This window comes from Haliotis rubra, unplaced genomic scaffold (assembly GCF_003918875.1).
Source record: "Haliotis rubra isolate DU_JTF1 unplaced genomic scaffold, ASM391887v1 Scf234, whole genome shotgun sequence".
Taxonomy (NCBI): Eukaryota; Metazoa; Mollusca; class Gastropoda; order Lepetellida; family Haliotidae; genus Haliotis; species Haliotis rubra.
In genome coordinates this window covers 959,781-985,820 of record NW_025766381.1, presented here as the reverse complement: position 1 = coordinate 985,820, position 26,040 = coordinate 959,781, and the positions used below count along the sequence as shown (strand labels likewise).

General features: G+C 38.3%; 2 protein-coding genes across 4 annotated transcripts in view; both read left to right on the top strand.

Moving 5' to 3' along the window:
• Positions 1–26,040, top strand: part of LOC124278275 (sulfotransferase 1A1-like) — a 71,896-nt gene that overhangs the window by 30,326 nt on the left and 15,530 nt on the right. The window contains exons 5-6 of one of the 3 annotated variants that reach the window (XM_046713995.1): positions 3,030–3,189; positions 17,115–18,784. The exons of 1 other annotated variant lie outside the window; for it this stretch is intronic. In XM_046713995.1, the coding sequence (XP_046569951.1) occupies positions 3,030–3,189; positions 17,115–17,266 (312 nt within the window). In that variant the 3' untranslated portion in view covers positions 17,267–18,784. Of the gene's footprint in view, positions 1–3,029; positions 3,190–4,403; positions 5,432–17,114; positions 18,785–26,040 lie in introns of those variants that run through there. One more of the 3 variants, XM_046713996.1, reaches the window with a different exon arrangement.
• Positions 10,811–13,081, top strand: LOC124278278 (sulfotransferase 1C2-like). Its single transcript, XM_046714005.1, has 3 exons — positions 10,811–10,878; positions 11,877–12,040; positions 12,822–13,081. Exons 2-3 carry the CDS (start codon positions 11,878–11,880, stop codon positions 12,935–12,937), a joined length of 279 nt encoding a protein of 92 aa, XP_046569961.1. The 5' UTR covers positions 10,811–10,878; position 11,877; the 3' UTR covers positions 12,938–13,081.

The following is a 26,040-nucleotide window of genomic DNA, read 5'->3' as shown; positions in this document are numbered from 1 at the left end:
AGAGATGTACAAAACATCTGCGATATTTTTGGAACATAGATCTTAATTGAAGTTGTGGAAAAAACCAAGAACTTGATCCAAATCAACTTGGGAAACCTGATGTATTTTACATAAATAAATAGATAAAAGAATGATTTACACAATGATATATTTTCAAAAGAAAATTTACATTCTCAAGAAGATCTCACTTACACGGCAACACACAGTATGGGGACACAAAACAAAACATATGACTTTACAGATAACAACTTCTTCCTTACTGCATTGAGCGACGTTTCGAGAAACACAAAATTGGTATCCATAAAGTCATACTTCAAAAATGCCGATCAAACAAGCATTGAAGGGACCCAACCCAATAAAAGTAGTATACTATCCAAAAAAAGAAACGCATAGGCGTTTTGTATCTTTAAATATCTGTCAGTTACCTATTGTGTTCAAACAATCGTCAAAGTATGTTAAAAGTGTTGATAACATGATTTTACACAATTGCACAAGTATAAAATCGACTGTACCTGAAAATGTTGATTTTGATTAGATTTCTTACGAGGATTAAAAAGGCACCACTACAAAGCAATAGAATTCTCCTTCCAGCTAAAATTGTGCTGCAAAGAGCACGCACTGTCTGGTTATAATCCAGATTACTTTCGGAAATCGGCATCCGTTTTGAAGGAGTTTCAAGGTCAAATCACTGTGCCACGTCTTGACACTGCGACAGGGAACATCGCCATTGAAAGAATGCACGCTGGAGATTACCAATCTTCTGTTGCCAGGCGTCTGAATGTTAGTCTGAGCACGATATCACGGCTTACAGCTCGTTACAACCCATCAGGTATAACAAATGACCCTGCCCGTACAGGCAGACCTCGAGTCAATACTGTAGCCCAAGATCGGTACATCCGGGTACTACATTTGCGTGATCGTACTGCCACGTTGAGAGCACAGCAGCCAGGGTGCCTGGACTTCGGAGGATATCCGGTCAAACTGTACGGAACAGGTTGATAGAGATTGGACTGAGATCCAGGAGATCCGACGTCGGACCCGTGCTACGTCGTCACCATGGCACTCAGCGTCTCCGTTATCTAAAATTATCCACTTGGTTGTAAAGACATTTCCTTCTTCTAAACTGATGCGAAAATTCATTTCCTAAAGTCTATTTGTAGACGAGTTACACATGCATGAAAATACAACATTTTCGAAACAGATTTCTGGGTTATGCGTTTCTTTTTTAGAATAGTATAGAACTGTACTGTACTTACTTAATCCCAAATATAACATGTGTTTAACAAGCATTGGTCGTGTTCTCAATGCAGGTTTTAACATTTTTTAACACATATAAGTTTCTTTATCCCGGGTGGCAGTGACGTATTTCACATCCGCCCGTTTTAGGACAGCATAACCCATAATGGGTAACAAGCTCATGAGTGCAAAGAACACAAATATCACTGGACTGTCATAGTTTGTTTAATGATACGCCGCGGATACAGCAAGTGCCTAACACAGCCCCTGAGCACAAACCTAAAACGACCTGCCCCTTTGAGACAGGTGTCCACAATGGCCCTATTACACCCATGCAATCTTGAGTTTTTATGACGTGCAATAAACCCTGATCGGCCAATCAGTGTTTGTCGAACAACCTGTATTTAATCTATGTAACGTAGCTACATGTATGTAACATAGCCACGGTTTGGGGGGATAACAGCTGTGGAACAAACTCCCAACTGAACTCAAAGAACTCGAAACGGTCCCGCTTTTCAAGTACCATCTGAAAACTTATATCTTCCTACAATCATACCTGGACTATAATCTACTGCCTTGTGTTTGTATCCCTATTGGCAGAGTTTAAATTGATATAATAGTATATTTGTAGCGCAGTGAGCATACACACACTGTGTGGAGTCGGTGCTATATAAATGGACTCATTATAGTAATTTATAGAATTCGTGCCTAGTTGATCACAGAGGGCTGCGAAGACAAAAACACTTATGGTTAAAAATTATCCCAATTAACAAATTCAGGGATATTATCATGTTATTTCTTCATGAGCCAGGGGCAATCGCATTAATATAACGGATAAATTAACTATATGAAAATACGTTCCTGCAGTTCCTTTCCTTCTTATGTATAAATTTCTCACATGAAGAAGCAATACGTATTTCTACAATACGATATGAACGATGTTTTATGTGGTCACTCAAACAGAAATAGTTTATATACTTCTCATGACATTGACATCGGAGCGATATTAAAACAGGGAATTCTTGGGAAATCCATGAGACTCTGAAAGAAGCATTGGTAAAAGCCTTCTAAATTTACAAGCATTTACAAGCCGTGTAAATATGAACTTTACAAAATTGTTACTTTGGTAAATATTCGAATTGTTTCCTTGTGCGTTATAGTGGCGTAGTTTTCGGTAATAGCCATGGCCAGGAGCTACTGCCCACATCATTTTCACATGAATCGCATTCAAGCATATGGCTGATGTATCTTAAATCTAGTCTGGAAAAATGTTTTCCCAGTTCACGTCTGCAATCCTAATAATCAGATGTCATCTTACTTGTAATATCAACGTCCCCCTCATTTATGATATTAATTACTAATCCACCCTGTCGTAAGCCCAACTGCGTTTCCATCTACCCACATTTGTAAAATCGACTCAAAAACGATTTAGTTAAGTTTGGAGTGAAATAGTGCAGGCATCAGAAACATAGCCGTGATAACACCAAACGGTATAGCATCTGTTCCTTAGATGATGTAGTTGGTTGGCAATACCACTGCTATTACGGCTAAATGTCCATAAAGAGTCTGAGCAAGTTACATCCGAGGATGAAGGCAACACCACACTCCTCTTGTATTTGTAACCACCACCATATCATACGTCAGCGCTGCATGTAAGCTTTGAAAAGCCACACTTGTAGAATGTAGCAATTAGAACTTAGATTATATCGATATTGGGCGACTGAAGTGATGCCAAGTCCCAGCGTATTGAAGACAAACTACCAATTCTAATATCTTCCAATGTTTTCTTTCAGAACCTCTTTCGTGAGGTGAAGAAGATAGCAAACTTTCTAGGAAAGTCCTTTGAAGACGTCTTCTACCAGAAGATAGCTGACAAGTGCACGTTTTCAAAGATGAGGGACAGAAAGGGTGCAGTTCATACAGAATGGGGTGACAACATATTCTACAGAAAAGGTGAGTTTCTCATGAATATTTATTGAAAGGCGAGGATCCTGTGTTTTGTATCCCTTGTGATGAAAGAATCACTGTCGGACACGTCCTGCTTGACTGTGTACATTTTTCTATCACAAGGGATAAATATTTCAGTGTAAAACCGGTTGAAGATCTGTTTAATAATTTTAACTGTCTTATAGTATTAAATTATATAATTGTCCTCCTGAGAGAGTAGTAGGTCCCAAAACATTCAAGGCAAATTTAAACTTACCAAATTTTCTTAACGTAGTATTTGTCTTATTATAAATTATGGCTAAATTTGACTGCAATCGCCAGCGGCTGAAGGGATGGTCCGAATTCAGCTATTGTCCATGGAGGTAACAAAAGTACTGCAAGTCCACATGGTACCTAGTATGCTGATCTACCTTCAATTGTTAGTGATCTATTGCCTGTTTTTATATTGTATTGTTCAAAATAAAAATCAAATGTTACGTAGGTCCCAAAACATTCAAAGTATATCCTACCACGTTTATATTCGTAGAATATGTGTTCTTACGATTCTTGGCTAATTTTGTCATAATCTCAACATCTGAAAGGATGCTGTAAATCCAGCTAGAGTCCATGCAGGTAGCACAAGTACTGTAAGTTCCCATGGTCTCTAGCATGGTGATCGACCTTCAGTTGTTGGTGATCTCCAGCTCGTTTATATATTGTGTTGTCTGTACTATTTGTCTAATTTTACAAGTTACATGCTAGTTTTAATTCTATAACTGTGATAATCTAGTTATATAATAGAGGTTTAATTTTAAAGTTCCATGGTAGTTTTAATTCTCTATCTCTGATTATGTGGTCATTTTACCAGATATTTTTAATTTTATCTATTATCAATAATTGTATTATTTTAGTCACGATACGGCTGAACCATTGCCGGCGTGACTATAATGGCAACTCACCCACCCACACCTGCCAGAAAAAGTCATTAAAACATCTGCCTCAGTCGCAATATATTGTGTGTTAATAATTCGCCATTATATAACATTGAAGCAGTCGGTTTCCGTACAATCGAATACTAGATTCGCCCCACATGTAGTTATTGTTTCTTGTCATTACAAGAGTTTAGCACGAATGTGAATTGGCCGTCCTTCTGACATGAATGTGACATGGCATTCACTATAGGTGTTCAAAATCGAAATTCGCCCAATCACTTTCACACATACTTTCTTCGTTCACTGCAGGTGAGGTCGGTGACTGGAAGAACTGGTTCACGGTTGCCCACAGTGAAATGTGTGACCGCATATGTGAAGAGAAAATGTCAGGCTCCAAAATAATATTCCGGTATACTTTGGACAACAACACAGAAACAAACAATAACGATGGTGGGTCGTGAATACAGTAACCTTCGTCCGTGTGCCTGTATTAACCAAGAACTGAAAGGAGAAAGCGTTGGCAACCGTATCTTGAGCAAATGACAATTGTCGTGGTAGTTTTATTCGAAAACAATTATGGATATTATGTTGAAATTCCTGCTCGCAAATAACGATTCACCTTTGCTTGTTTTTGATAAATTGTATTTGATGTGAAACTGAATTATAAATTTGTTTATTAAAAGTATTTTTTCACCAAACATTTGTTTAAGGTAACCATTGTTAGGAATGTGATGAATATAGCTGTAGGCCGATGTAACAGTTACCCCCAGTTCCTCACATACCATGCAAAAGACAATGTGCATACGTTTCTGATGGTGGCTGAACATGACAAAAAACAAGAAATGGTTGGACATTATGTTTTTTTAAGTCACCTAAGGTTTTGCTAACGTTTTTAAGATTGGGCCAAATACAATTTTCTAACTATTGTTATTTCAAAACTGTTGATACATCGATGCGACATTGCACATCTTGGAAACTATTGTTATGTCAATGGTACATTGTACATCTTGGAACCTAGTGTTACATCATTGCTAGATTGTACATCGTGGAAACTATTGTTATGTCAGTGCTACATTGTACACCTTTGAAACTTTATTTATGTCAATGCTACATTGTACATCGTGGAAACTGTTTTTCTGCCAATCATAAATTATACATCTTGGAAACTATTGATACACCATTGCTACATTGTATACGTTGGAAGCAATTGTTGCATCAAAATCCGGAATACACTGATGCTACATTGTATATATTGGAAACTATTGTTACATCGATACATCATTGTATGATATTGTTTAGTCATTTGTACCTGTAGAATTGAATAAATCGTCATATATCCCTGGTCTTGTGATCACAATGTGTATGGACTTCCTTCAGATCATTCAATAGCAGTATTTGTGTTGTTTGACACGTATTTAGCAATGTTCAAGTCATATGACCGTTGCCTGTCAAGAGTCGAATCTGGGTGTAAACATCCGGGGATTGACATCATGAACATCGTTCCATATCACCAGGATAGGTTGACAATCAACCAGTCACGTCTCCTTAGACAGACGCGGAGCTGTGCTACTGGGACCAGGATGCTATTAAACAAATCATAAATGGAAACGTTGTAAAAAGTTTACAATTATTTCTGTAATCTAATTGTATCAAATGACGGCAACATAAAAGCTCAAAAAAAAACATTTTACCCCAACAGTGACTATTGATTAATTAAATCAGCGTAAATACACAAGCTGATTAGCTAAGGAACTGTATGGTTTGTTCCTTGGAAGCAGATTTCACGTTGTCAGAACAGAACAGAACAGAACATTTTATTCTCTAAAACCGCACCCACGGTCGTACATGAGAATATAATGATATACAATTTAACATAAATATACAATCAAGATGGCGGATAATAGAATAGTTAGATAAATCATTATTATCACAATTCGTTTACAATTTCAATGCATTTGACAAGGCATTTAAAAATTTAGCGAGGTTTTTCAAATGTTTTGATTTCTTTAGCCGTTTAAGTTTAAACAGATTAGGCCATTCATAGAAATAATTTGGAATATACATCATCCGCTGTTGGAGTTCTGAGCTTCACATTAAAAAAGGTAATGGAATTCGTCGCCAACAGACGGAGAATCGCAAAGTTTACAGAGTCTATTCCCTCTAGGAGTGTTGTACCAGCGTCCTGTTTCTATCGGTAAATTGTGATTTGATAACTTAAATCTAAGAATTGGATTATGTATAGATTTGGGAAGGAAGAGGTAGTTTTCAAAGCATAGATTGTCTTTTTCCCTTCGAACTAGACGCTTGTTCACATCGCCATTGTTGTAAATATTGGTCTTTGAGTATTGTTTCTACTTTTGAAACCAAAAACTCTGATGAACATAGGAACGGGTAATCATACATTTCTGAGAATCCACAATTATCTAAGATCTGTTTGACAAATTTAAACCATTTCAATTTAGGGAAAGTGTTTGGAGAAGAAGATATAATGAAATTGAATAAAAGGGTCGACAATTTCGTCACAACATTTTGTTTTCGTTGTGGAAACGTTATGATGTTACGTCCGCACAACGTTGTTCTGTGGACTCCCATTTGTGTTGTCACAACGTTATGACGTTACGTTGTGATAAGTCAATTTTCACTTCGTCACAATGTTATGGGAACGTTCTAAGTACCTTGTGATAACGTTGTATTTTACGTTGTGGGAACGTAATGATAGTTCGTCCATACACCATTATTCTATGAACTCCTATTTATGTTGTCACAACGTTTGGCCTGACGTCGTGATACCCCAGATAGCATTCTGACGCTGGCCAACGATGTTCAGCCAACATTGGCCCAACGTGAGAATGGAATCCTGGGGTATCACAAGATCAGGCCAAAACGTTGTGACAACATAAATACGAATCCACCGAACTCGTTGGTCTAATGATGGATGAACGTCTGCTTCTACAAACCCAACAATGCTCTGATATGGCAAGCGATACAGTGTTCAAATTGAATTCACTTTGGGCTCTTACCCGTGCAGGTCCGGGTTAGAATATTGATCTTCATTAACCCATGCTTGTCGAAAGAGGCGACTAACGGGATCGGGTGGTCACGCTCACTGACTTGACTGACACATGTCATCGGTTCCCAATTGCGCAGATCGATGCTCATGCTGTTGATCACTTGATTGTCTGGTCCAAACGTGATTATTTACAGACCGCCGCCATATAGCTGGAATATTGCTGAGAACGGCGTAAAACTCACTCACTCACTCACTCACTCACTCACTCACTCACTTACTTTGGGCTCTGTTCATGAAACATCCACAGAACTAAATGCACTCTCTCTGTCTTGGCTTGACACCTCTGGATATCTTGATGTAGGCTCAAGAAAATCTAAAATGTTTCTGAATACAATTATTTAATGCATTATGCATATTTCAAAACAATTTTCAAGGTCATAGTTATCAAAAATCGTTGAAAACAATATTATAAAATAATTAATTTTCAAAGTCATAACCATCAGACAACAGGCCCTGCAAAAAAAGCCCAACAAAATCATGTGAAACATTTGAAGTTTTCTTGGCCTAACCCGAGAAAGTTAATCCTGAGGGCAAGAGGGAGAGCTGCAAAATAGTCTATATATGCATCTGATGTCCCACAATCCATTTTCGGGATCAGTTTGATTATGACAGCAACATAATGAACAACAGATAATTCTGGTTAAGGTGACCTTTATATATTTCTTAAACAACACGTCAGAACATGGGCTTAGTTGCATGTGAGTGTCATATTTTCAGTCCCCAAATGAAGAGGCATTCTCTTCCCACAGAGGTTACTCCTGTCATATCTTCCTACGTAACCTCTGTTCTAATACGGCCCTTTCATGGTGTGAGCGTTCAAGACTCGTGATTGGGAGGCAATTAGATTTAGTTGTGCAATCAGCGACGTTGTTTCAAAAGTGATCATTCGCAAGGCCTCGGTAATTTCCGTATGCTTCGAGAAAACTAAACTTCTTCCCCTGCGCGATGCGCAAACGTTTCTTCTAGACAGAACTCAGTTATGTTATGGCGGATCAGTGGCGTCTCCATCGCCCTCTTTGACAACGGACAAGCTAGCCATTAAACGTCTTGTGTGTAACATCAACACAAGTCCCCGGCAGATGGGGGATATTTGTGGCCCCACATTTGCTTGTGTTAGTCAAGTTGAATCTAAGTCGATGTAACACGTGTTCTGATTGGATAGAAAGAAGGGGAGATAATTCGTGTTGCGATCTTTTGCCGCTAGGGGATTTTACGAGAACCCGGAAATATGGCCGTATTAGAACAGAGGTTCGTAGGAAGATATGACAAGTAACCTCTTTCGGAAGAGAATGATGAAGAGGCGGAAGAAATAATTTCAGGAGATCTTCATCTGTATCCAAAGTCTGTCCATGTATCCCTGGGCTTCTGAAAAAAACATTAACATCAACATCTAATAACAAGGCATTTACTTTTTATATAAAGAGGAAGAGTGGGTGAACAGTCCCCATTCGTAAACTGATTGGTTCCCTGGGACGACGATGCCAAGCATTTGTGCACTCTCACGGGGGCGATACAAGATACCGCCATTACCATCGCCTTGACATGCGAGTTTTTCATGTGTGTCATGATGAACTTCGGTCAGTAAAAATGACTTGTGTCAAATTCGAACAATATATACTGAAAGCCATTAAAAACGCAATTGGTATTTGTTGTCCTGAAACTTACAAAAGTTCTATTGAAGATTTTTTCCTGTGATACAGAGGATGTAGGGATAAAAGGCTGTTATTCTGGCCCATTTCGAGTTCGAGTCCCGGAGCATTCCTCTCACATGAACTTTGATACTTAACACTGAACCTTTGACATTTCTCGTAAACACAACCACATTCATGAAACACGTTGTGCACATGCATTACCTGCACCCAGGCCCTGTAAAAGCACAAGGAATTGTGGAACTCAATCACTTTGAGAAAATGCCACACTTGACACAAGACGAAAGGAATCAGGTTATCGGTATGGTCAGCCAAGGTGCTTCAGATGTGATGATTGCCAGGCACTTTAATGTGCATCCATCCACTGTAAGTCGACTCAGACAACGTTTTCGGGCTACCGGAAGTGTTGTTGATCGTCCGCGACCTGGTGCACCACCTGTGATAACAGCTCGACAAAACCGCAATATCCGAGTTTCACACTTGCGAAATCGGTTCCAAACAGCTGATGATTAGGCAAGGAGGACAATTGGGACAAGTCAACGTCATTTCAGCGCCCAAAAGGTGCAAGGACGCCTTGCTGCCTTCAACATCCGGTGTCGTCACCCGTACCGTGGTCCAACCTTATTGCATCGCCACAGACTTGCCAGACAGCGATAGGCAGCAAATGGGGCCAATCTTGGCAACAGGACATGGCCAGATGTCATTTTTCAGATGAATCCAGGTTTAACTTATCCTTTGCAGATGGACGTCAACAGATTTATCGACGTAAAGGAGAAAGACTTGCGCCAAACTGTGTCCTTGAACATGATCGTTTTGGAGGGGGTGGTGTCATGATCAGACCACAGACCATCAGAGGCTGCAGACCATCCAACAGCTGTTCCTGAGGAATGTGTGTCTTTCAATGCCCCAAAGACTGCGAGCATGTCTTGCAGCGCACGGTGGACACACACGATATTGACTGCAAGTGACCCCTCCTTTATGTGATGTCGTTGTTGCGTCACTGATGTTGTTGTTGACTGGACATTTTCAGATGAAATTATTCACAGATGTTCACTTAAAACATATCTGCCAGTTAGGTTTATATATGTTGAAATTAGTGTAAGTAAAGAAAGTATGAATGTCAAATTGCATTTTTAATGGCTTTCAGTATATTATGGTCTGTTGATTATTTATATAATGCTTAAAGCAAACATCTGAAAACTCGTTTGTCGTTTCTCTTCTTTTCTGCAGAGTGTGCATCTAATAATGCGGGACATCATTCGTTTAACAATAAATGTAAATATACCGGGAGACGACGATGACGGGAGATGGACAATAGAGGGAGAGCTAGGGCTACTGCAGGACGAGACTCGATTTACAACCCAGTGGCAGACGATAAACAATATTCAAATGCAACGCATCTGAATTGATTTAAGAAGTTTCCCTGTCTTTGTTTAACGAATATATCGATGCCTTGCAAGTTTGTGTTGACATTGAAAACTTTCCCACGTCCTATACAGAACCAAGTACATGAATCTTCCGTATTGGTCCTTCATCTTCTAGTTTTCATCATGATAGGATTACGTTGAGATCAGAGCAAACTTGAGATTGTGTGAGATACTGAAAACAGGCCTACTGGAAATTTTCTATTACATCAAAACCTTCTCCGACGCCTGTCTGACACCCTGCTATGAATATACACGTAACCTGCCCAAAGTGCCTGAACCACATTATTTTCCCACCCACCAGGTCCTTTCTGCAATGTTGAAGCAATAAACGAAGCAAGTCTAGTTTTTCTCAGGTTCTGAACGTCCGTTCTAGCTTGGGCTCTTTTTCAAATTAAAAGGACTTGTTTGTTTCTATCAAAATTATATTTACTCAGAGACTACACGTAAGGGCATAAATAAATTGGCACTTGTAAAATGCCTTTTCTGACACCCTATTACATATATACGTAGCCTGCTAGACATGCCGCTGTATTCAGGTCAACTGAGGCTTGACTTTTTCACTGTGTGAACGTGGTCATATGAGTAACCGTGTGTGCATTTGTCGACACGATCGGCCGGCCATAAACTCTTCTCTTCACGTATGTACCATTTAACATACTTCACGCTTCCACACTTGGTATATACACTGAGTCAGTATGGGTATATGTGTGTTTGATTGCATGTTTTAGAGCCAGTGTACGTTGTTCTATATCATGCAGTGATGAAATGGAACTTGCGTCATAGATAACCTTGAATGCGTTCGTGGATAGTTTGGCCGGATTCTGTTGGTAGAATATTATATTTTCTTGTCACTTGCCTCGTAGCTGATCTTGCTTCTTCTGGGTATGCATGTAGGTGTGTTCATCTGAAGAAAAACCATACTATACTTATCCCAGTGTACGTTGTTCTATATCATGCAGTGATGAAATGGAACTTGTGTCACAGATAACCTTGAATGTGTTCGTGTCTAGTTAGGCCTGATTGTAATCGCCGAGTGTTTTATTTTTTGTTGTCACTTGCCTCGTAGTTGATTTTGTTTCTTATGAAGGTGGAGGGTGTAGATATATCTAAGTGTTAAACTAAGCTTATCCACGATTAACCTGTCACTATCAGTTTACTGTTAATACTTGTCTACTGTGGGAGTAGTGCGCACTGGATTCGCTCACATGTAAACTATTTTTACTAATGTTATCTTACAATATAAGATTATCTAACAGTTTGATTCAGCTGATAATGAATGTATGCTTTATACACCGTCGCCTCTGCTAAACTTTGACCTGTTGACGAGAGGAGAGGAGAGCCACAATGTGTAAGTGTGCTCTGTGCTCCCTGACACAACTAACATGTGTAGAAATAACATTTAAAGATTAGAATTCGCTGACGCATTGTCGACAGGGACCTACTTTTGCAAAGTGACCTTAACGCTGCGACAGCTGTAAATATGAGATGCCAACGACAACAAAAACGAGCCCCGATTATTAAAAAACAGATTACTAGTCGACATTGGATCCGGCATTGTAACCAACTGATCAGCATAACAATCGTTATAGTTCAGTAGAGATTACAGGCGGTCACATGTTATGCTGTCTCTATTCAGGATGTCTTTGAAGAAAGTGACTGATGGAGCAGGTGACACCTTGACGTTGCAGGATGTGGATGGTTTCCTCTTCTCCCCCGATCTGCTGGCAGATGTCATCAAACGTCTCGGTCAGTTTCCCTTCCGGGATGACGACATTATGGTGTGTTCGTACCCCAAGTCAGGTGAGTGAGTGAATAAGGTGACTGTATTCATTGTGTCATAAAGGTGGAAGACGTCCGGGATATCCAAAGAACACAAGAATGGTGCTCACAAACCAAGACGCTTGATAACAGAACGGCAGTACGCTACATTGTCCAAAGTGGCATTAATGTATCTTAAAACTGAGACTATTCAGGCTTAAAATTAAAGACAATTTTAGAATTCTTTACGGTCATGACTGAGTGAGAAAACTGACGCTTTGAACAGGGTTGCAGTTATGTTTGTGTCAATTTGATGGGATTAAAGGTAGATGTCTTTGCTAGTTCGATGGAACCCGGGTACACAGTGTTGGTGCAATCAAAAAGAAGAATTACAATCACGATGGGTCTAATATTCCATCACTGATCATAGTTTTCTGGAACGTCAAGGGGACGCAACTCAACACAGTGAACTCAGCCGCTTCACCACAACGTGTCAACTCATGCACCAATTTGCAACAATCCAGTTTATGTCTGACACAATCCTTTTTACATTTGTTTCATTTAGGATACTCTACATTATGTAAAAGTATTTCCGAACTACGATAGTTCTGTCAACATTAAACTGCAGCATATATATTTGAAGGAATATATCTATCAAGGGCGACGCCAGATACCTGAAACATTCACGTGATTAAGATGTCTAAAGCTCAGCTTATGTAGTTGAGTACCTGTGATTGACTCCTATGTCATGTGTCCGACAACATTCATTGTCTAAATGTCAGGATCACTGACTTTGATCCAAGGGGTGATAATTCTGTTTCAGGTTGTCATTGGGTGTGGGAGATACTTCGCATGCTACAGGAAGGAACTCTTGACGTGGCCGTACAAGAAAAAGAAGACCTGATGATGGAATGGAAGACACCAGAGTTTATGGACTAATTCCCGTCGCCACGAGTTCTAAATAACCACGTGTTGTTGAGACAACTAAATCCAGAGCTCTTTGAGAAGAAGATCAAGATCATTATGGTCGTCCGCAACCCTAAAGACGTTGCTGTATCTTTCTATCATCACCACAAAAAGCTCGGAGAGTATGAGTATAAGGGGCAGTTTAAAAATTATGTTCCAAACTATCTAGATGGAAAGGGTGAGTTTGTCTTGTTTGTATATTGATTTTTTCATTAAGTGAAAGTTTCAGCCATGTTAGTAATGTTACGAGTCATTGGCTAGGAGGACAGGTGTAAGCAAAACTCCATACGCCTATATGCTTCTGTGTTTTAGTTGACTCCGGGTGTGTGTTCGACTATACACGGGACTGGGAGAAGGAGATTGACGAACACCCTGAACATCCAATACTACTTCTCTGCTATGAGAACATGAAAGAGGTAAGTGAATCCGGTTGCCGTTGGTCAGTCCAAGTTTAGACATGTTTTCTCTAATTAATTTGGGTAATTATAACCAATAATATAATTACACCAAGTACTCGACTTCCGTGCCACCGTCCGTCCATCCATCCGAACACATTTTTGTTCAACCAGTGATTTGAAAATTATTTGTTGCATTTATTTAATTCAAATTTGGGGACCAAGTTCATTGTCTAAAGGAGAGAAAATGGTTGCAATTTTCTCATATTTGAAATTGTTGCATCTCATTTTGAACTTAACAAAAACAACGCAATTCAGCCAATAACCTGATCACATTTGAAAGGTTTCTTTCAAATTTGATGATCACCATCGATAGGAGAGAGGTTGTGCAAAGTTATATCTTGATATTTTTAATTTATTTAGAATTATCACAATTTTTTTCTCTTGACCCCACGTCATAAATCTGTTCAGCCAAAAACCTAACAATCATTGATGGATTATTTACAGATTTGGGTAATGGTTTCTTTGTTTATAGGATAGTGCAGTGCAAAGTTGGACACAGATCTTGTATTTTGATCAAGGATAGTCACTATTAATTGTTGTACGACCGAGTCTCGGTCGGGGGTGCATTAGTGAGCCATGCTCACATGTTTTGGCTTGTCAGTTTGAAAACTCTCAACTGGTCAATTTGATGCTGAACAACTGACTCCTTGGAGCAAAATGTCTTTAAGCAGTAGCCAAACAGATCTAGATACTCCGCCTGTAACAAAAGTCTCCGTTTAAGGATGTAGTAGTAGTTTTAGTAGAGTTTAGGACGAGATTGAAACCTGCTGAATGGTTGTATTGTGTTTAGTAAAAAAGCAGATGATCAAAGAGTATTTTCATAAAGTTGAAAATAATAGAAGTTACAAAACATCTTTTATTCAAGTATCCCACATCTGGACACATAATTCAAGATAGATCGTTGGACAGACTCTTACATAAAATTTGGGTTAAAACTGCAAGACAGAACACTTCGTTTCACAAATACTGCACGTCTCTAGCTTTTGAGCTGAAAATGTGGGTATTCACGGAAATCAATTGAAGGGGGTTAAAGGTTTCTGGCACTATTCCTCTGCAATGACTGCAAAATGAATGAATGAAGGATCGTCCTCATCGATAATTATCCACCAGACGTTCACCCTACAGTAATCAACTCTTGTCAAATTGACTCCCTGCCTTCCCTCACAACCTTTAATGGAGGTTTAAAAAGTGAACATATTGTATTCAAATCACATCCAGATTTCACATACTTCAAAAATGCAGTTGTGGTCGTCTTTAGTACAAGATTTTAATTCTGATAAAGACAGTAGTTATTATGCCAGACTTATGGAAGATAGCTTGCCGTCTCATTTCTTTGAACCAACATGGACACACACCAAAATAACGTCACAACAACTATTCAAATAGGAAAGAGGCTCCAAAATGTCGATTACTCAAGATAGTCAAAGGTACACCAGTGAAGATATCACAAGCTTGTAAATGTCTTGTAAAGGTAGGATGTATTTGTGATTTTACTTATGCCTGTTACATCAATGTCATAATGCATTTTACATAGAAGATGATCTCTGCATCGAAATATGGTATATACATTATTGTATTTATTTAAAAATAACCTTTTCTATTCACAGCAGCTATAACATTAATTTTCTGCACACTTATGTTAACACAAATTTAAACAAAAGGGTGGTTCAGAGGTATATAGTGCATGTAAAAGAATAAAGAATAGATCAAGATTGTAGTTTCCATCTAAATATTGAGTAACTTGAAGAGATGTACAAAACATCTTGATAAGTGGTTTTTTTTAATTTGCGATATATTTGGAAGATAGTTCTTTATTTAGACATGTGTTGTGGAAATAACAGAACTTAACCCGAGTCAACTTGGGAAACCTGGTGTACTTTACATTAAAAACAATACATAACAGAAAGATTTACACGATGATATATTTTCAAAAGAATTGTCGTTCACAAACCTGAGAAATTAACATTTTCAAGATCTTATTTATACGGTAATACACAGTAATGGGATACAAAACGAAGCAGATAACAGATAACAACGTCTTGCTTTCTGTACAGAGCGACGTTTCTTGAAACACGAAGTATCTATAAAAGTCATACTTCAAGAATGCCGATCAAACAAACAATGTGTTACGTTTGGAGGTCGTATTCTCAATGCAGGTTTTAACGTTCTCTAAACATACGTACGTTTCCGTATCCCGGGTGACAGTGACCTATTTCATATCCCCCTCGTGTTTGGACAGTATAACCCATAAGGGTAACAATTTCATGAGTGCAAAAGAACACAAACATCACAGGACTAAACTAATAGTTTGATTAATGATGCAATGTATGTCGTGAATAAACCAAGTGCGTGACACAGTCTCAGTTCAAACCCAAACAACCTTCCCCCCTTGAGACAACTGTTATTTAGATAATATATTCCACTACAAAAGCCCTAGTATCTCTCTTATCAATCAGTGTGCCTTGTATAACTTTTATTTGATCTATGTAACGTACCTACATGCATGTAGCATAGCCGCGCTTCTGGGGAAGAAACACTTCTTAAAGAAACACTTTAAACTTTAGTTTGGAAAATGATAGCAATACTAATGTAAATATAACACATTTCTTATCATAGTCAATATATATTTTGAAACACAAAACAAGCTTATGCCAATTTATAGAACTCATAGCTAGATGATCAGAGAGGACTGCAAACAGATAAACACGTACGTTAACAATTATTCCACATTCACAAATTTATTCAGGGACATTATGTCATTTCTTCATGCGTCAGGGGTAGTTGCCTTAATATTACGCATACATTAATCATATAAAATACATTCCTGGAGTTCTTTCCTTCTCATGTATAAATGTCTCATATGAAAAAGCAATATATATTTCTACAATACTATATGAACTCTGTTTTGTGTGATCACTCAAACAGAACAATAGATGCTTGAAATAGTTAAGTCTACCTTCCTGCAGTTCTTTTCTTCTAATCGATAAATACTGTAACTGAACTTAGATTAACTCATTGCGTTTGTTCCACTGCCATATCACACTTCAGCGCTGCATGTACCAAACTTGTAGAATGTTGCACTTAACATTTAGATGATACCAGTACTGAGCGACTGAAGAGATGCCAATACCTATTGTCTTGAAGACGAACCACTTATTCTAACATCTTATGTTGTTTTGTTGTTTTTTTTGTTTTGTTTTTTCAGAATCTCTTTAGTGAAGTGAAAAAGATAGGGAACTTTCTAGGGGAAATCCTTTGAAGACGTCTTCTACCAGAAGATAGCTGACAAGTGCACATTTTCAAAGATGAGGGCCAGAAAGGGTGCAGTTCATGCAGAATGGGGTGACAACATATTCTACAGAAAAGGTTAGTTCCTCGCCAGCAAAGTCATTAAAAATTTCATCTCCAATGGCGAGAATTCTGTCTCAGTCGCAACATATATTGTTTGCGAATATTTCGCCATTATATAACACTGGGCTCCAGAACAATCGGTTTCCGTTTGTTCGAATACTAGATTGGCTCCACATATGGTTCTTGTTTCGTCCACCCAATACCCGCTCTCTTTACAAGACTTGAGCACGAATGTGACTTGACCTGCCTGCTGACATGAAGGTGACATGGCGTTTTATGTAGGTATTCAAAATCCAAATTCGCCCTATCACTTTCACTCATACTTTCTTCGTTCACTGCAGGTGAGGTGGGAGACTGGAAGAACTGGTTTACAGTTGCCCAAAGTGAATGGTGTGACCGCATATGTGAAGAGAAAATGTCAGGCTCCAAAATAATATTCCGGTATACTTTGGACGACAACACAGAAACAAACAATAACGATGGTGGGTCGTGAATACAGTTACCTTTGTCCGTGTTCGTGTATTAACCAAGGGCTGAAGAGAGAAGAGCATTAACAACCGTATCCTGAGCAAGTGACAATTGTTGTGGTAGTTTTAATCAAAAACAAATATGGATATTATGTTGAAAATATTGTTCGTAAATAACGGTTCACCTTTGGTTTTTTTTAATGTTATTTGATATGATACTGAATTATATATTTTTTCATTGAATTTTTTTTTCACCAACTGTTTGTTTGAGGTAACCATAGTTAGGAATGTGATGCATATAGCTGTACACTGATATAACAGTTAATCCCAGTTCATCACACATCAGGGAAAAGATAGTATGCATAATTTTTTTTATGGTGGCTGAACATAACAAAAGACAACAATGGTTATTGGTATTGGTGAGGTATATGATACGCTAATCATGGCTGATTTGAACTAAAGTTTTGATAACGTCTGTAAATTTTGGCCAAATCCAATTTTATAACTTTTGTTATTTCGAAACTATTCATACATCAATGCGGCATTGTACATGAAAGTGTTATTTTACGTTCAAAGATATTTTAAAATTAGAACCAGACCTATTGCAATAACCTTTTAATCTTAGATTATTATTTATAAAATTAAGAACAACTAAAGACAGACTTCCAACTGAAGCTGGGCACTGGGTAAATGTATCAAGGGAAAATAGAATCTGTACATAATCTAATTTAGATGTCTGTGATGAATTCCACTTTTTCTAATTGTCTGTCCGCCACTCTCTCCTCGACGTCAGACCTATCTACCTAAATATTACTGCTCAAATCCAACTGTTGCCAAATTTGTCCATCTTATGAATGGTGATTATAATCCAATTATACTAAAAAATAGCAAAATGTGTTAAAGAATGTATGTGTCTTCTTTATATGTGACTGTATGTTCTCTATACCACTTTGTGTGATTTTTTATGACAATAAACATCTGCTCTTTTCTGGAAACTATTGTTACACCATTGCTACATTGAACATCTTGGAAACTATCGTTATATCAATGCTACATTGTACATCTTGGAAACTATTGATACATCCATGCTACATTGTACACGTTGGATGCTATTGTTGCATCAAATTCCTTAATACATTGATGCTACATTTTACATCTCTGAAGCTATTGTTATACCAATGCTACATTGTACATCTTGGAAACTGTTGATACATCCATGCTACATTGTACACGTTGGAAGCTATTGTTGCATCAAATTCCTTAATACATCGATGCTACATTGTACTTGGAAACTATTGTTATACCAATGCTACATTGTACATCTTGGAAACTATTGTTATGCCATTGCTACATTGTACATCTTGGAAACTATTGATACATCAATGCTACATTGTACGCGTTGGAAGCTATTGTTGCATCAAAATCCTAAATACATTGATGCTACATTGTATATATTGGAAACTATTGTTGCATTGATACAACATTGTATGACCTTGTTTAGTCATTTGTACCTGTAGAATTGAATAAATCGTCATATATCCCTGGTCTGGTGATGGCAACATCAAAGCTCACAAAAACATTTTACAGTGACAGTGACAGTGACTATTGATTAATTAAGTCAGCGTAAATACACAAGCTGATTAGCTAAGCAAGTGTATGGTTAGTTCCTGGGAAGCAGAATAGTTTAAACACGGATGTTGGCTACCAAGCTAACAATTTCACGTTGTCACAACGTTATGATCTTACGTCCGCACAACGTTGTTCTGTGGACTCCCATTTATGTTGTCACAACGTTATGACGTTACGTTGTGATAAGTCAATTTCCACTTCGTCACAATGTTATGGGAACGTTCTAAGTACCTTGTGATAACGTTGTATTTTACGTTGTGGGAATGTAAGTATAGTTCGTCCATACACCATTATTCTATGATTTACGTTGTTAAGTCGTCACAATGTTATGGGAACGTTATCAGTACTTTGTGATAACGTTGTATTTTACGTTGTGGGAACGTTATGATAGTACGTCCATACAGCGTTATTCTGTGGATTTACGTTGTCACAAGGTCGTCACAATGTTATGGGAACGTTATCAGTACTTTGTGATAACGTTGTATTTTACGTTGTGGGAACGTTATGATAGTCGTCCATACAGCGTTATTCTGTGGATTTACGTTGTCACAAGGTCGTCACAATGTTATGGGAACGTTATCAGTACTTTGTGATAACGTTGTATTTTACGTTGTGGGAACGTTATGATAGTACGTCCATACAGCGTTATTCTGTGGATTTACGTTGTCACAAGGTCGTCACAATGTTATGGGAACGTTCTAAGTACCTTGTGATAACGTTGTATTTTACGTTGTGGGAATGTAAGTATAGTTCGTCCATACACCATTATTCTATGAACTCCTATTTATGTTGTCACAACGTTTTGGCCTGACGGTGTGATACCCCAGATAGCATTCTGACGTTGGCCAACGATGTTCAGCCAACATTGGCCCAACGTGAGAATGGTATCCTTGGGTATCACAAGGTCAGACCAAAACGTTGTGACAACATAAATACGAATCCACTCGTTGGCCTATGTTGGATGAAGTCTTCAAATTGAATTCACTTTGGGCTCTTACCCGTGAAGGTCCGGGTTAGAATATTGATCTTCAGTAACCCATGCTTGTCGCTAGAGGCGACTGACTTGACTGACACATGTCACCTGTTCCCAATTGCGCAGATCGATGCTCATGATGTTGATCCCTGGAATGTCTGGTCCAGATTCGATTGTTTACAGACCGCCGCCATATTGCTGGAATATTGTTGAGTGCGGCGTTAAACTCACTCACTCACTCACTTTGAGCTCTATTCATGAAACATCCACACAACTAAATGCACTCTCTGTGTCTTGGCTTGACACCTCTGGATAGCTTGATGTTGGCTCAAGAAAAATCTAACATCTTACTGAATACAATTAGTTAATGTATTATTCATATTTCAAAACAATTTTGAAGGCTATATTTATCACACATGACCACAGAGAGAGCCAAACTCCAGCAAATCAACGTTGGTGCTGCTCCCCCAGCCAGGAAGGAGTGCATATTTGCTACACTACACTACACACATTACAAAGAACGTATACTAAACATTATACAACAAACATTAAAGAGAATGTATGCCAAACATATACTACAAAGATTACAGCGTATGTCACATACGTACTCCACACATTACAGTGCATGTGTGCTATGCTACTCACACTGCACGTAATGTCTGTGTGCTATGTTACAAACACATCGCACATATACTACACACACGAACACTACTTATATTTGTATGCTATGCTCCAGACATACCACATACTGCACACACGTACAATATTTATATGTGTATGCTATGCTTCAGACATACCCCATACTACACACACACGTACAATGCTTATATGTTTGTGCTATGCTTCAGTCATACCATATACTACTACACACACGAACAATACTTAAATGTGTATGCTATGCTTCAGACATACCCCATACTACACACACGTACAATACTTATATGTGTATGTTATGCTTCAGACATACCACATACTACACACACGTACAATGCTTATATGTGTATGCTATGCTTCAGACAGACCACATACTACACACACACTTACAATACTTAAATGTGTGTGCTATGCTTCAGACAGCTATGCTTCAGACACTCCACGTACTGCACACACGTACAATGCTTATATGTGTATGCTATGCTTCAGACACACCACATACTCACACACACGTACAATGCTTATATGTGTATGCTATGCTTCAGACAGACCACATACTACACACACGTACAATACTTAAATGTGTATGCTATGCTTCAGACAGACCACATACTACACACACGTACAATACTTACATGTGTATGCTATGCTTCAGACACACCACATAGTAGTACACACACGTACAATACTTATATGTGTATGCTATGCTTCAGACATACCACATACTACACACATGTACAATACTTATATTTGTATCCCATGCTTCAGACACACCACATACTACACACACGTACAATACTTATATGTGGATGCTATGCTTCAGACATACCACATACTACACACATGTACAATACTTATATGTGGATGCTATGCTTCAGACAGACCACATACTACACACGTACAATACTTATATGTGTATGCTATGCTTCAGACATACCACATACCACACACACGTGTACAATACCTATGTGTGTGTAAGCTATGCTTCAGACATACCACATACCACACACACGTACAATACTTATATGTGTATGCTATGCTTCAGACACACCACATACTAAACACACGTGTGATAATTTATATGTGTATGCTATGCCCTCAGACATACCCCCCCCACACACGTACAATACTTATATGTGTATGGTATGCTTCAGACATACCACATACTACACACACGTAATAATTTATATGTGTATGCTATGTTTTCAGACATACCCCATACTACACACACGTACACTTATATTTATATGTGTGTGCTATGCCTCAGACACACCACATACTACACACACACGTACAATACTCATATGTCTGTGCTATATGCTTCAGTCATACCACATACTACACACACACGTGTAATACCTTATATATGTATGCAATGTTTCAGACAGACCACATACTACACACACGTACAATACTTATATGTGTATGCTATGCGCTCTCAGACATACCCCATACTACACACACGTAATAATAATTTATATGTGTATGGTATGCTTCCAGACAGACCACATACTACACACGTACAATACTTTATATGTGTATGGTATGCTTCAGACATAATACTACACACACGTACACACTTATATGTGTATGCTATGCTTCAGACACACCACATACCACACACACGTACAATACTTATATGTGTGTGCTATGCTTCAGTCATACCACACATACCGCACACGTGTAATACTTATATGTCTGTGCTGGCATGCTTCCAGTCATACCACATACTACACACACGTAATAATAATTTATATGTGTATGCTATGCTTCAGACATAATACTCACACACACACGTACAATACTTTTTATATGTGTATGCTATGCTTCAGACACACCACATACTACACACACGTACAATACTCATATGTCTGTGCTATGCTTCAGTCATACCACATACTACACACACGTTTAATAATACTTATATGTGTATGCAATGTTTCAGACAGACCACATACTACACACACGTACAATACTGATATGTGGATGCTATGCTTCAGACAGACCACATACTACACACACGTACAATACTTTATATGTGTATGCTATGCTTCAGACAGACCACATACTACACACACGTACAATACTTATATGTGTATGGTATGCTTCAGACATACCACATACTACACACACGTACAATACTTATATTTGTAAGCTATGCTTCAGACATACCACATACTACACACACGTACAATACTTATATGTGTATGGTATGCTTCAGACATACCGCATACTACACACACGTAATAATACTTATTTGTGTATGCTATGCTTCAGACATACCCCATACTACACACACGTATAATACTTATATGTGTATGCTATGCTTCAGACATAATACTACTACACACACGTACAATACTTATATGTGTATGCTATGCTTCAGACATACCACATACTACACACATGTATAATACTTATATGTGCATGCTATGCTTCAGTCATACCACACTACACACATTATTTATATGTATGCAATGTTTCAGACATACCACATACTACACACACGTACAATACTTATATGCTGTGGTGCAATGCTACTACGCAGTTTATTGTGCATGTATGTTATTGTATGCTTCGCTATGGTAAGCAGCATCCAGTCACATTCACAATTACACCTGGTTAGAGATGCAAACAAATCTGCATTCGTATGTGCATGTACATCTTTTTAATGAAATGGGAAACTAAGCAAGCCAACTAGTATGCATACACATCAAGTCAGTACAAAGGGGCTCTTGTTATGATTGGAATAAGCTCACAGTTTAACTATTTAGACGATGTATCGTAAGTTCGTGTTGTCTGTCTGTAGTAGACAGAACCGTTACATAGCATGTAGAGCACGGACACAGTGCTCGTGGATACCACACACTCACGTTCTTTACATCATTCACAGCGGGGGCGGTGGGGTAGCCTAGTGGTTAAAGCGTTGGCTCGTCACGCCGAAGACCCGGGTTTGAATCCCACATGGGTACAATGTGTGAAGCCAATTTCTGGTGTGCCCCGCCGTGATGTTGCTGGCATTCTGCTAAAAGCGGCGTAAAACCAAACTCAGTCAGTCATTCACAGCGCGTTTACCGTTAGCATCTAGCGGTGAGAGTTGACTGTAGACGTGACGGGAGACGTTGCCAACTTCACGAGTGCAAATTATTATGTATCTAAATCATGACGAATATCAACATGTTTCACGAAGTTCATATTGTTCATTTATACTGAACAACAAAAGAAACGCAAGTTTCGAAAACATGAAATTTCATAAAAGTAAGCGTTCACGTTCATGTCTTCTATTTAAAAACTTGACAAAAAGCCAGAGTTGAGTTTTTTGCATGTGCAGTTCTACAGAAACGCAATTTCACTGTAAACAATTCAATACAGTTTCATGCACAGCTATACTTGCAAATTTGTGTGGACATTGAGAAACTTCCCACGTCCTACACAGAACCAAATACACGGATCTTTCGTACTGATCCTTCATCTTTCAGATCTCATCATGAAAGGATTTCCTTGAGATCAGAGCAAACGTCGGATTTTGCGAGATTCTGAATTTTACCATGACTTCAGTAAATACTGGATTGTGATTGGTTAATTAAAGTCATTCAGAGGTATATAATCACATTATATACCTCTGATTTTCCAACACAGTATGTATTTTTTTCAATCTTAATAACGCGGTTATGGTAGAATGGAGATACATGTACTGTGTTGGAAAATCAGAGGTATATAACGAAATGTAATAGCTCTAATTTTTTTTTATTTAAAACTTCACGCTACGCGTTCGGTTTTAAATCAAATTTAGAGCTATTAAAATTTTCGTTATATACCTCTGATTTTCCAGCACAGTATGTTTATCTCCTAAATCACTTGTACAACCTTCCCCAACCCCTGTCTGGCCCCCTGCTATAAATATACATGTTACCCGCTGGACATGCCGTTGTATGCAGGTCAAGTAAGGCGGTCACATGACTAACCGGTGTGTGTGTGTATCGACACGGTCAGTCGCCCGTAAACTCTTCACTTCACGTATGTATCATTTAACATAATTCACGTTTCGTATATACTCTGAGGCAGTGTGAGTATATGTGTGTTTGATTGCATGTTTTAGAGACAGTGTAGGTTGTTCTATATCATGCAGTGATGAAATGGAACTTGTGTCACAGATAGTCTTCAATGTGTTCGTGGATAGTTTGGCCTGATTTCGATCGCGGAGTATTATATTTGCTTGTCACTTGCTTCGTAGCTGATCTAGTTTCTTCTGTGTAAGCATGTATGTGTGTTCATGTGAATTTTCTTATACTCTACTAATCCCAGAGTTTTATATCATGCAGTGATGAAAGGGAACTTGTGTCACAGATAACCTTGAATGTGTTCGTGTCTAATTAGGTATGATTGTGATCTCCGAGTGTTGTATTTTCTTGTCACTCCTAGTTGATTTTGTTTCTTATGAACGTGGAGATGTACATGTATGTAAGTGTTATACTGTACTATAACGGATTAACCTGTCACTGCCACGTAGTTTACTGTTATCACTTGTCTACTGTGTGAGTAATGCACACTGGATTCGCTCACATGTAAAGTATTTTTACTAATGTTATCTTACTATATACGATTATTTTAAAGTTTGATTCAGCTGATAATGAATGTATGCTTTATACACCGTCGCCTCTGCTAAACTTTGACCTATTGACGAGAGGAGAGGAGAGCCACAATGTGTAAGTGTGCTCTGTGCCCCCTGACACAACTAACATGTGTAGAAATAACATTTAAAGATCAGAATTCGCTGACGCACTGTCGACCGGGACCTACTTTCCCTGGTGACCTTAACCCCCTTGATGCCAAGTTTTTTTTCAGGCGCACATTTTCATACGGTTTGAAAAGTGAACGTTGTGCGAGAATTGCGCTCGTGTGGTCCTGGATCTATACGTACGGCTATAAAATTACACAGAAATGTAGAATATTAAATTTCCTATCCGTTGGTATAAATATAAGTGCAACTACCTTGGCGGTTTGAGAAATAGACACTGCTAAATGTTGTCCAAAGTTTACTCTTGTTCAACCGACCATCACCTCAAAGATATTGCCTAATAATGTACAACAATGTTGACGTATGACATCACTACCGATGACCTATTTCTTACAAAATGGCAGCTTTGCTGACAAGGATACACAGGATTTTGCGAGGACCCTTCCATTGATTCAGTGATCGTTTGTACATAAATATAACATGTAAGTAATCAGAATGATTCTGACTATCTGTGTATTGTTATATGTTTTTATCGTTTTCACTGTAAGTAAGAGAAGAAGCCAGAAATGCTGATAATTACAGTTGTCGTTCTGCGTGATTTTGCGTCAGTCATGGCGTCACGCTGCACGGAAACTTTGACAATTTCTTATGAATTATCAAATCATTGCATTGTATCTATTTATAATTTCCTATTTCTTACTACGATACTCTTTCCATGCATATTCCAAAGGTATTGAGCCATTGCAAGCAATGAATAGACGGATGAATGTTGGAAAATTTCACAAAATGCTACGCAGTGTAAAATC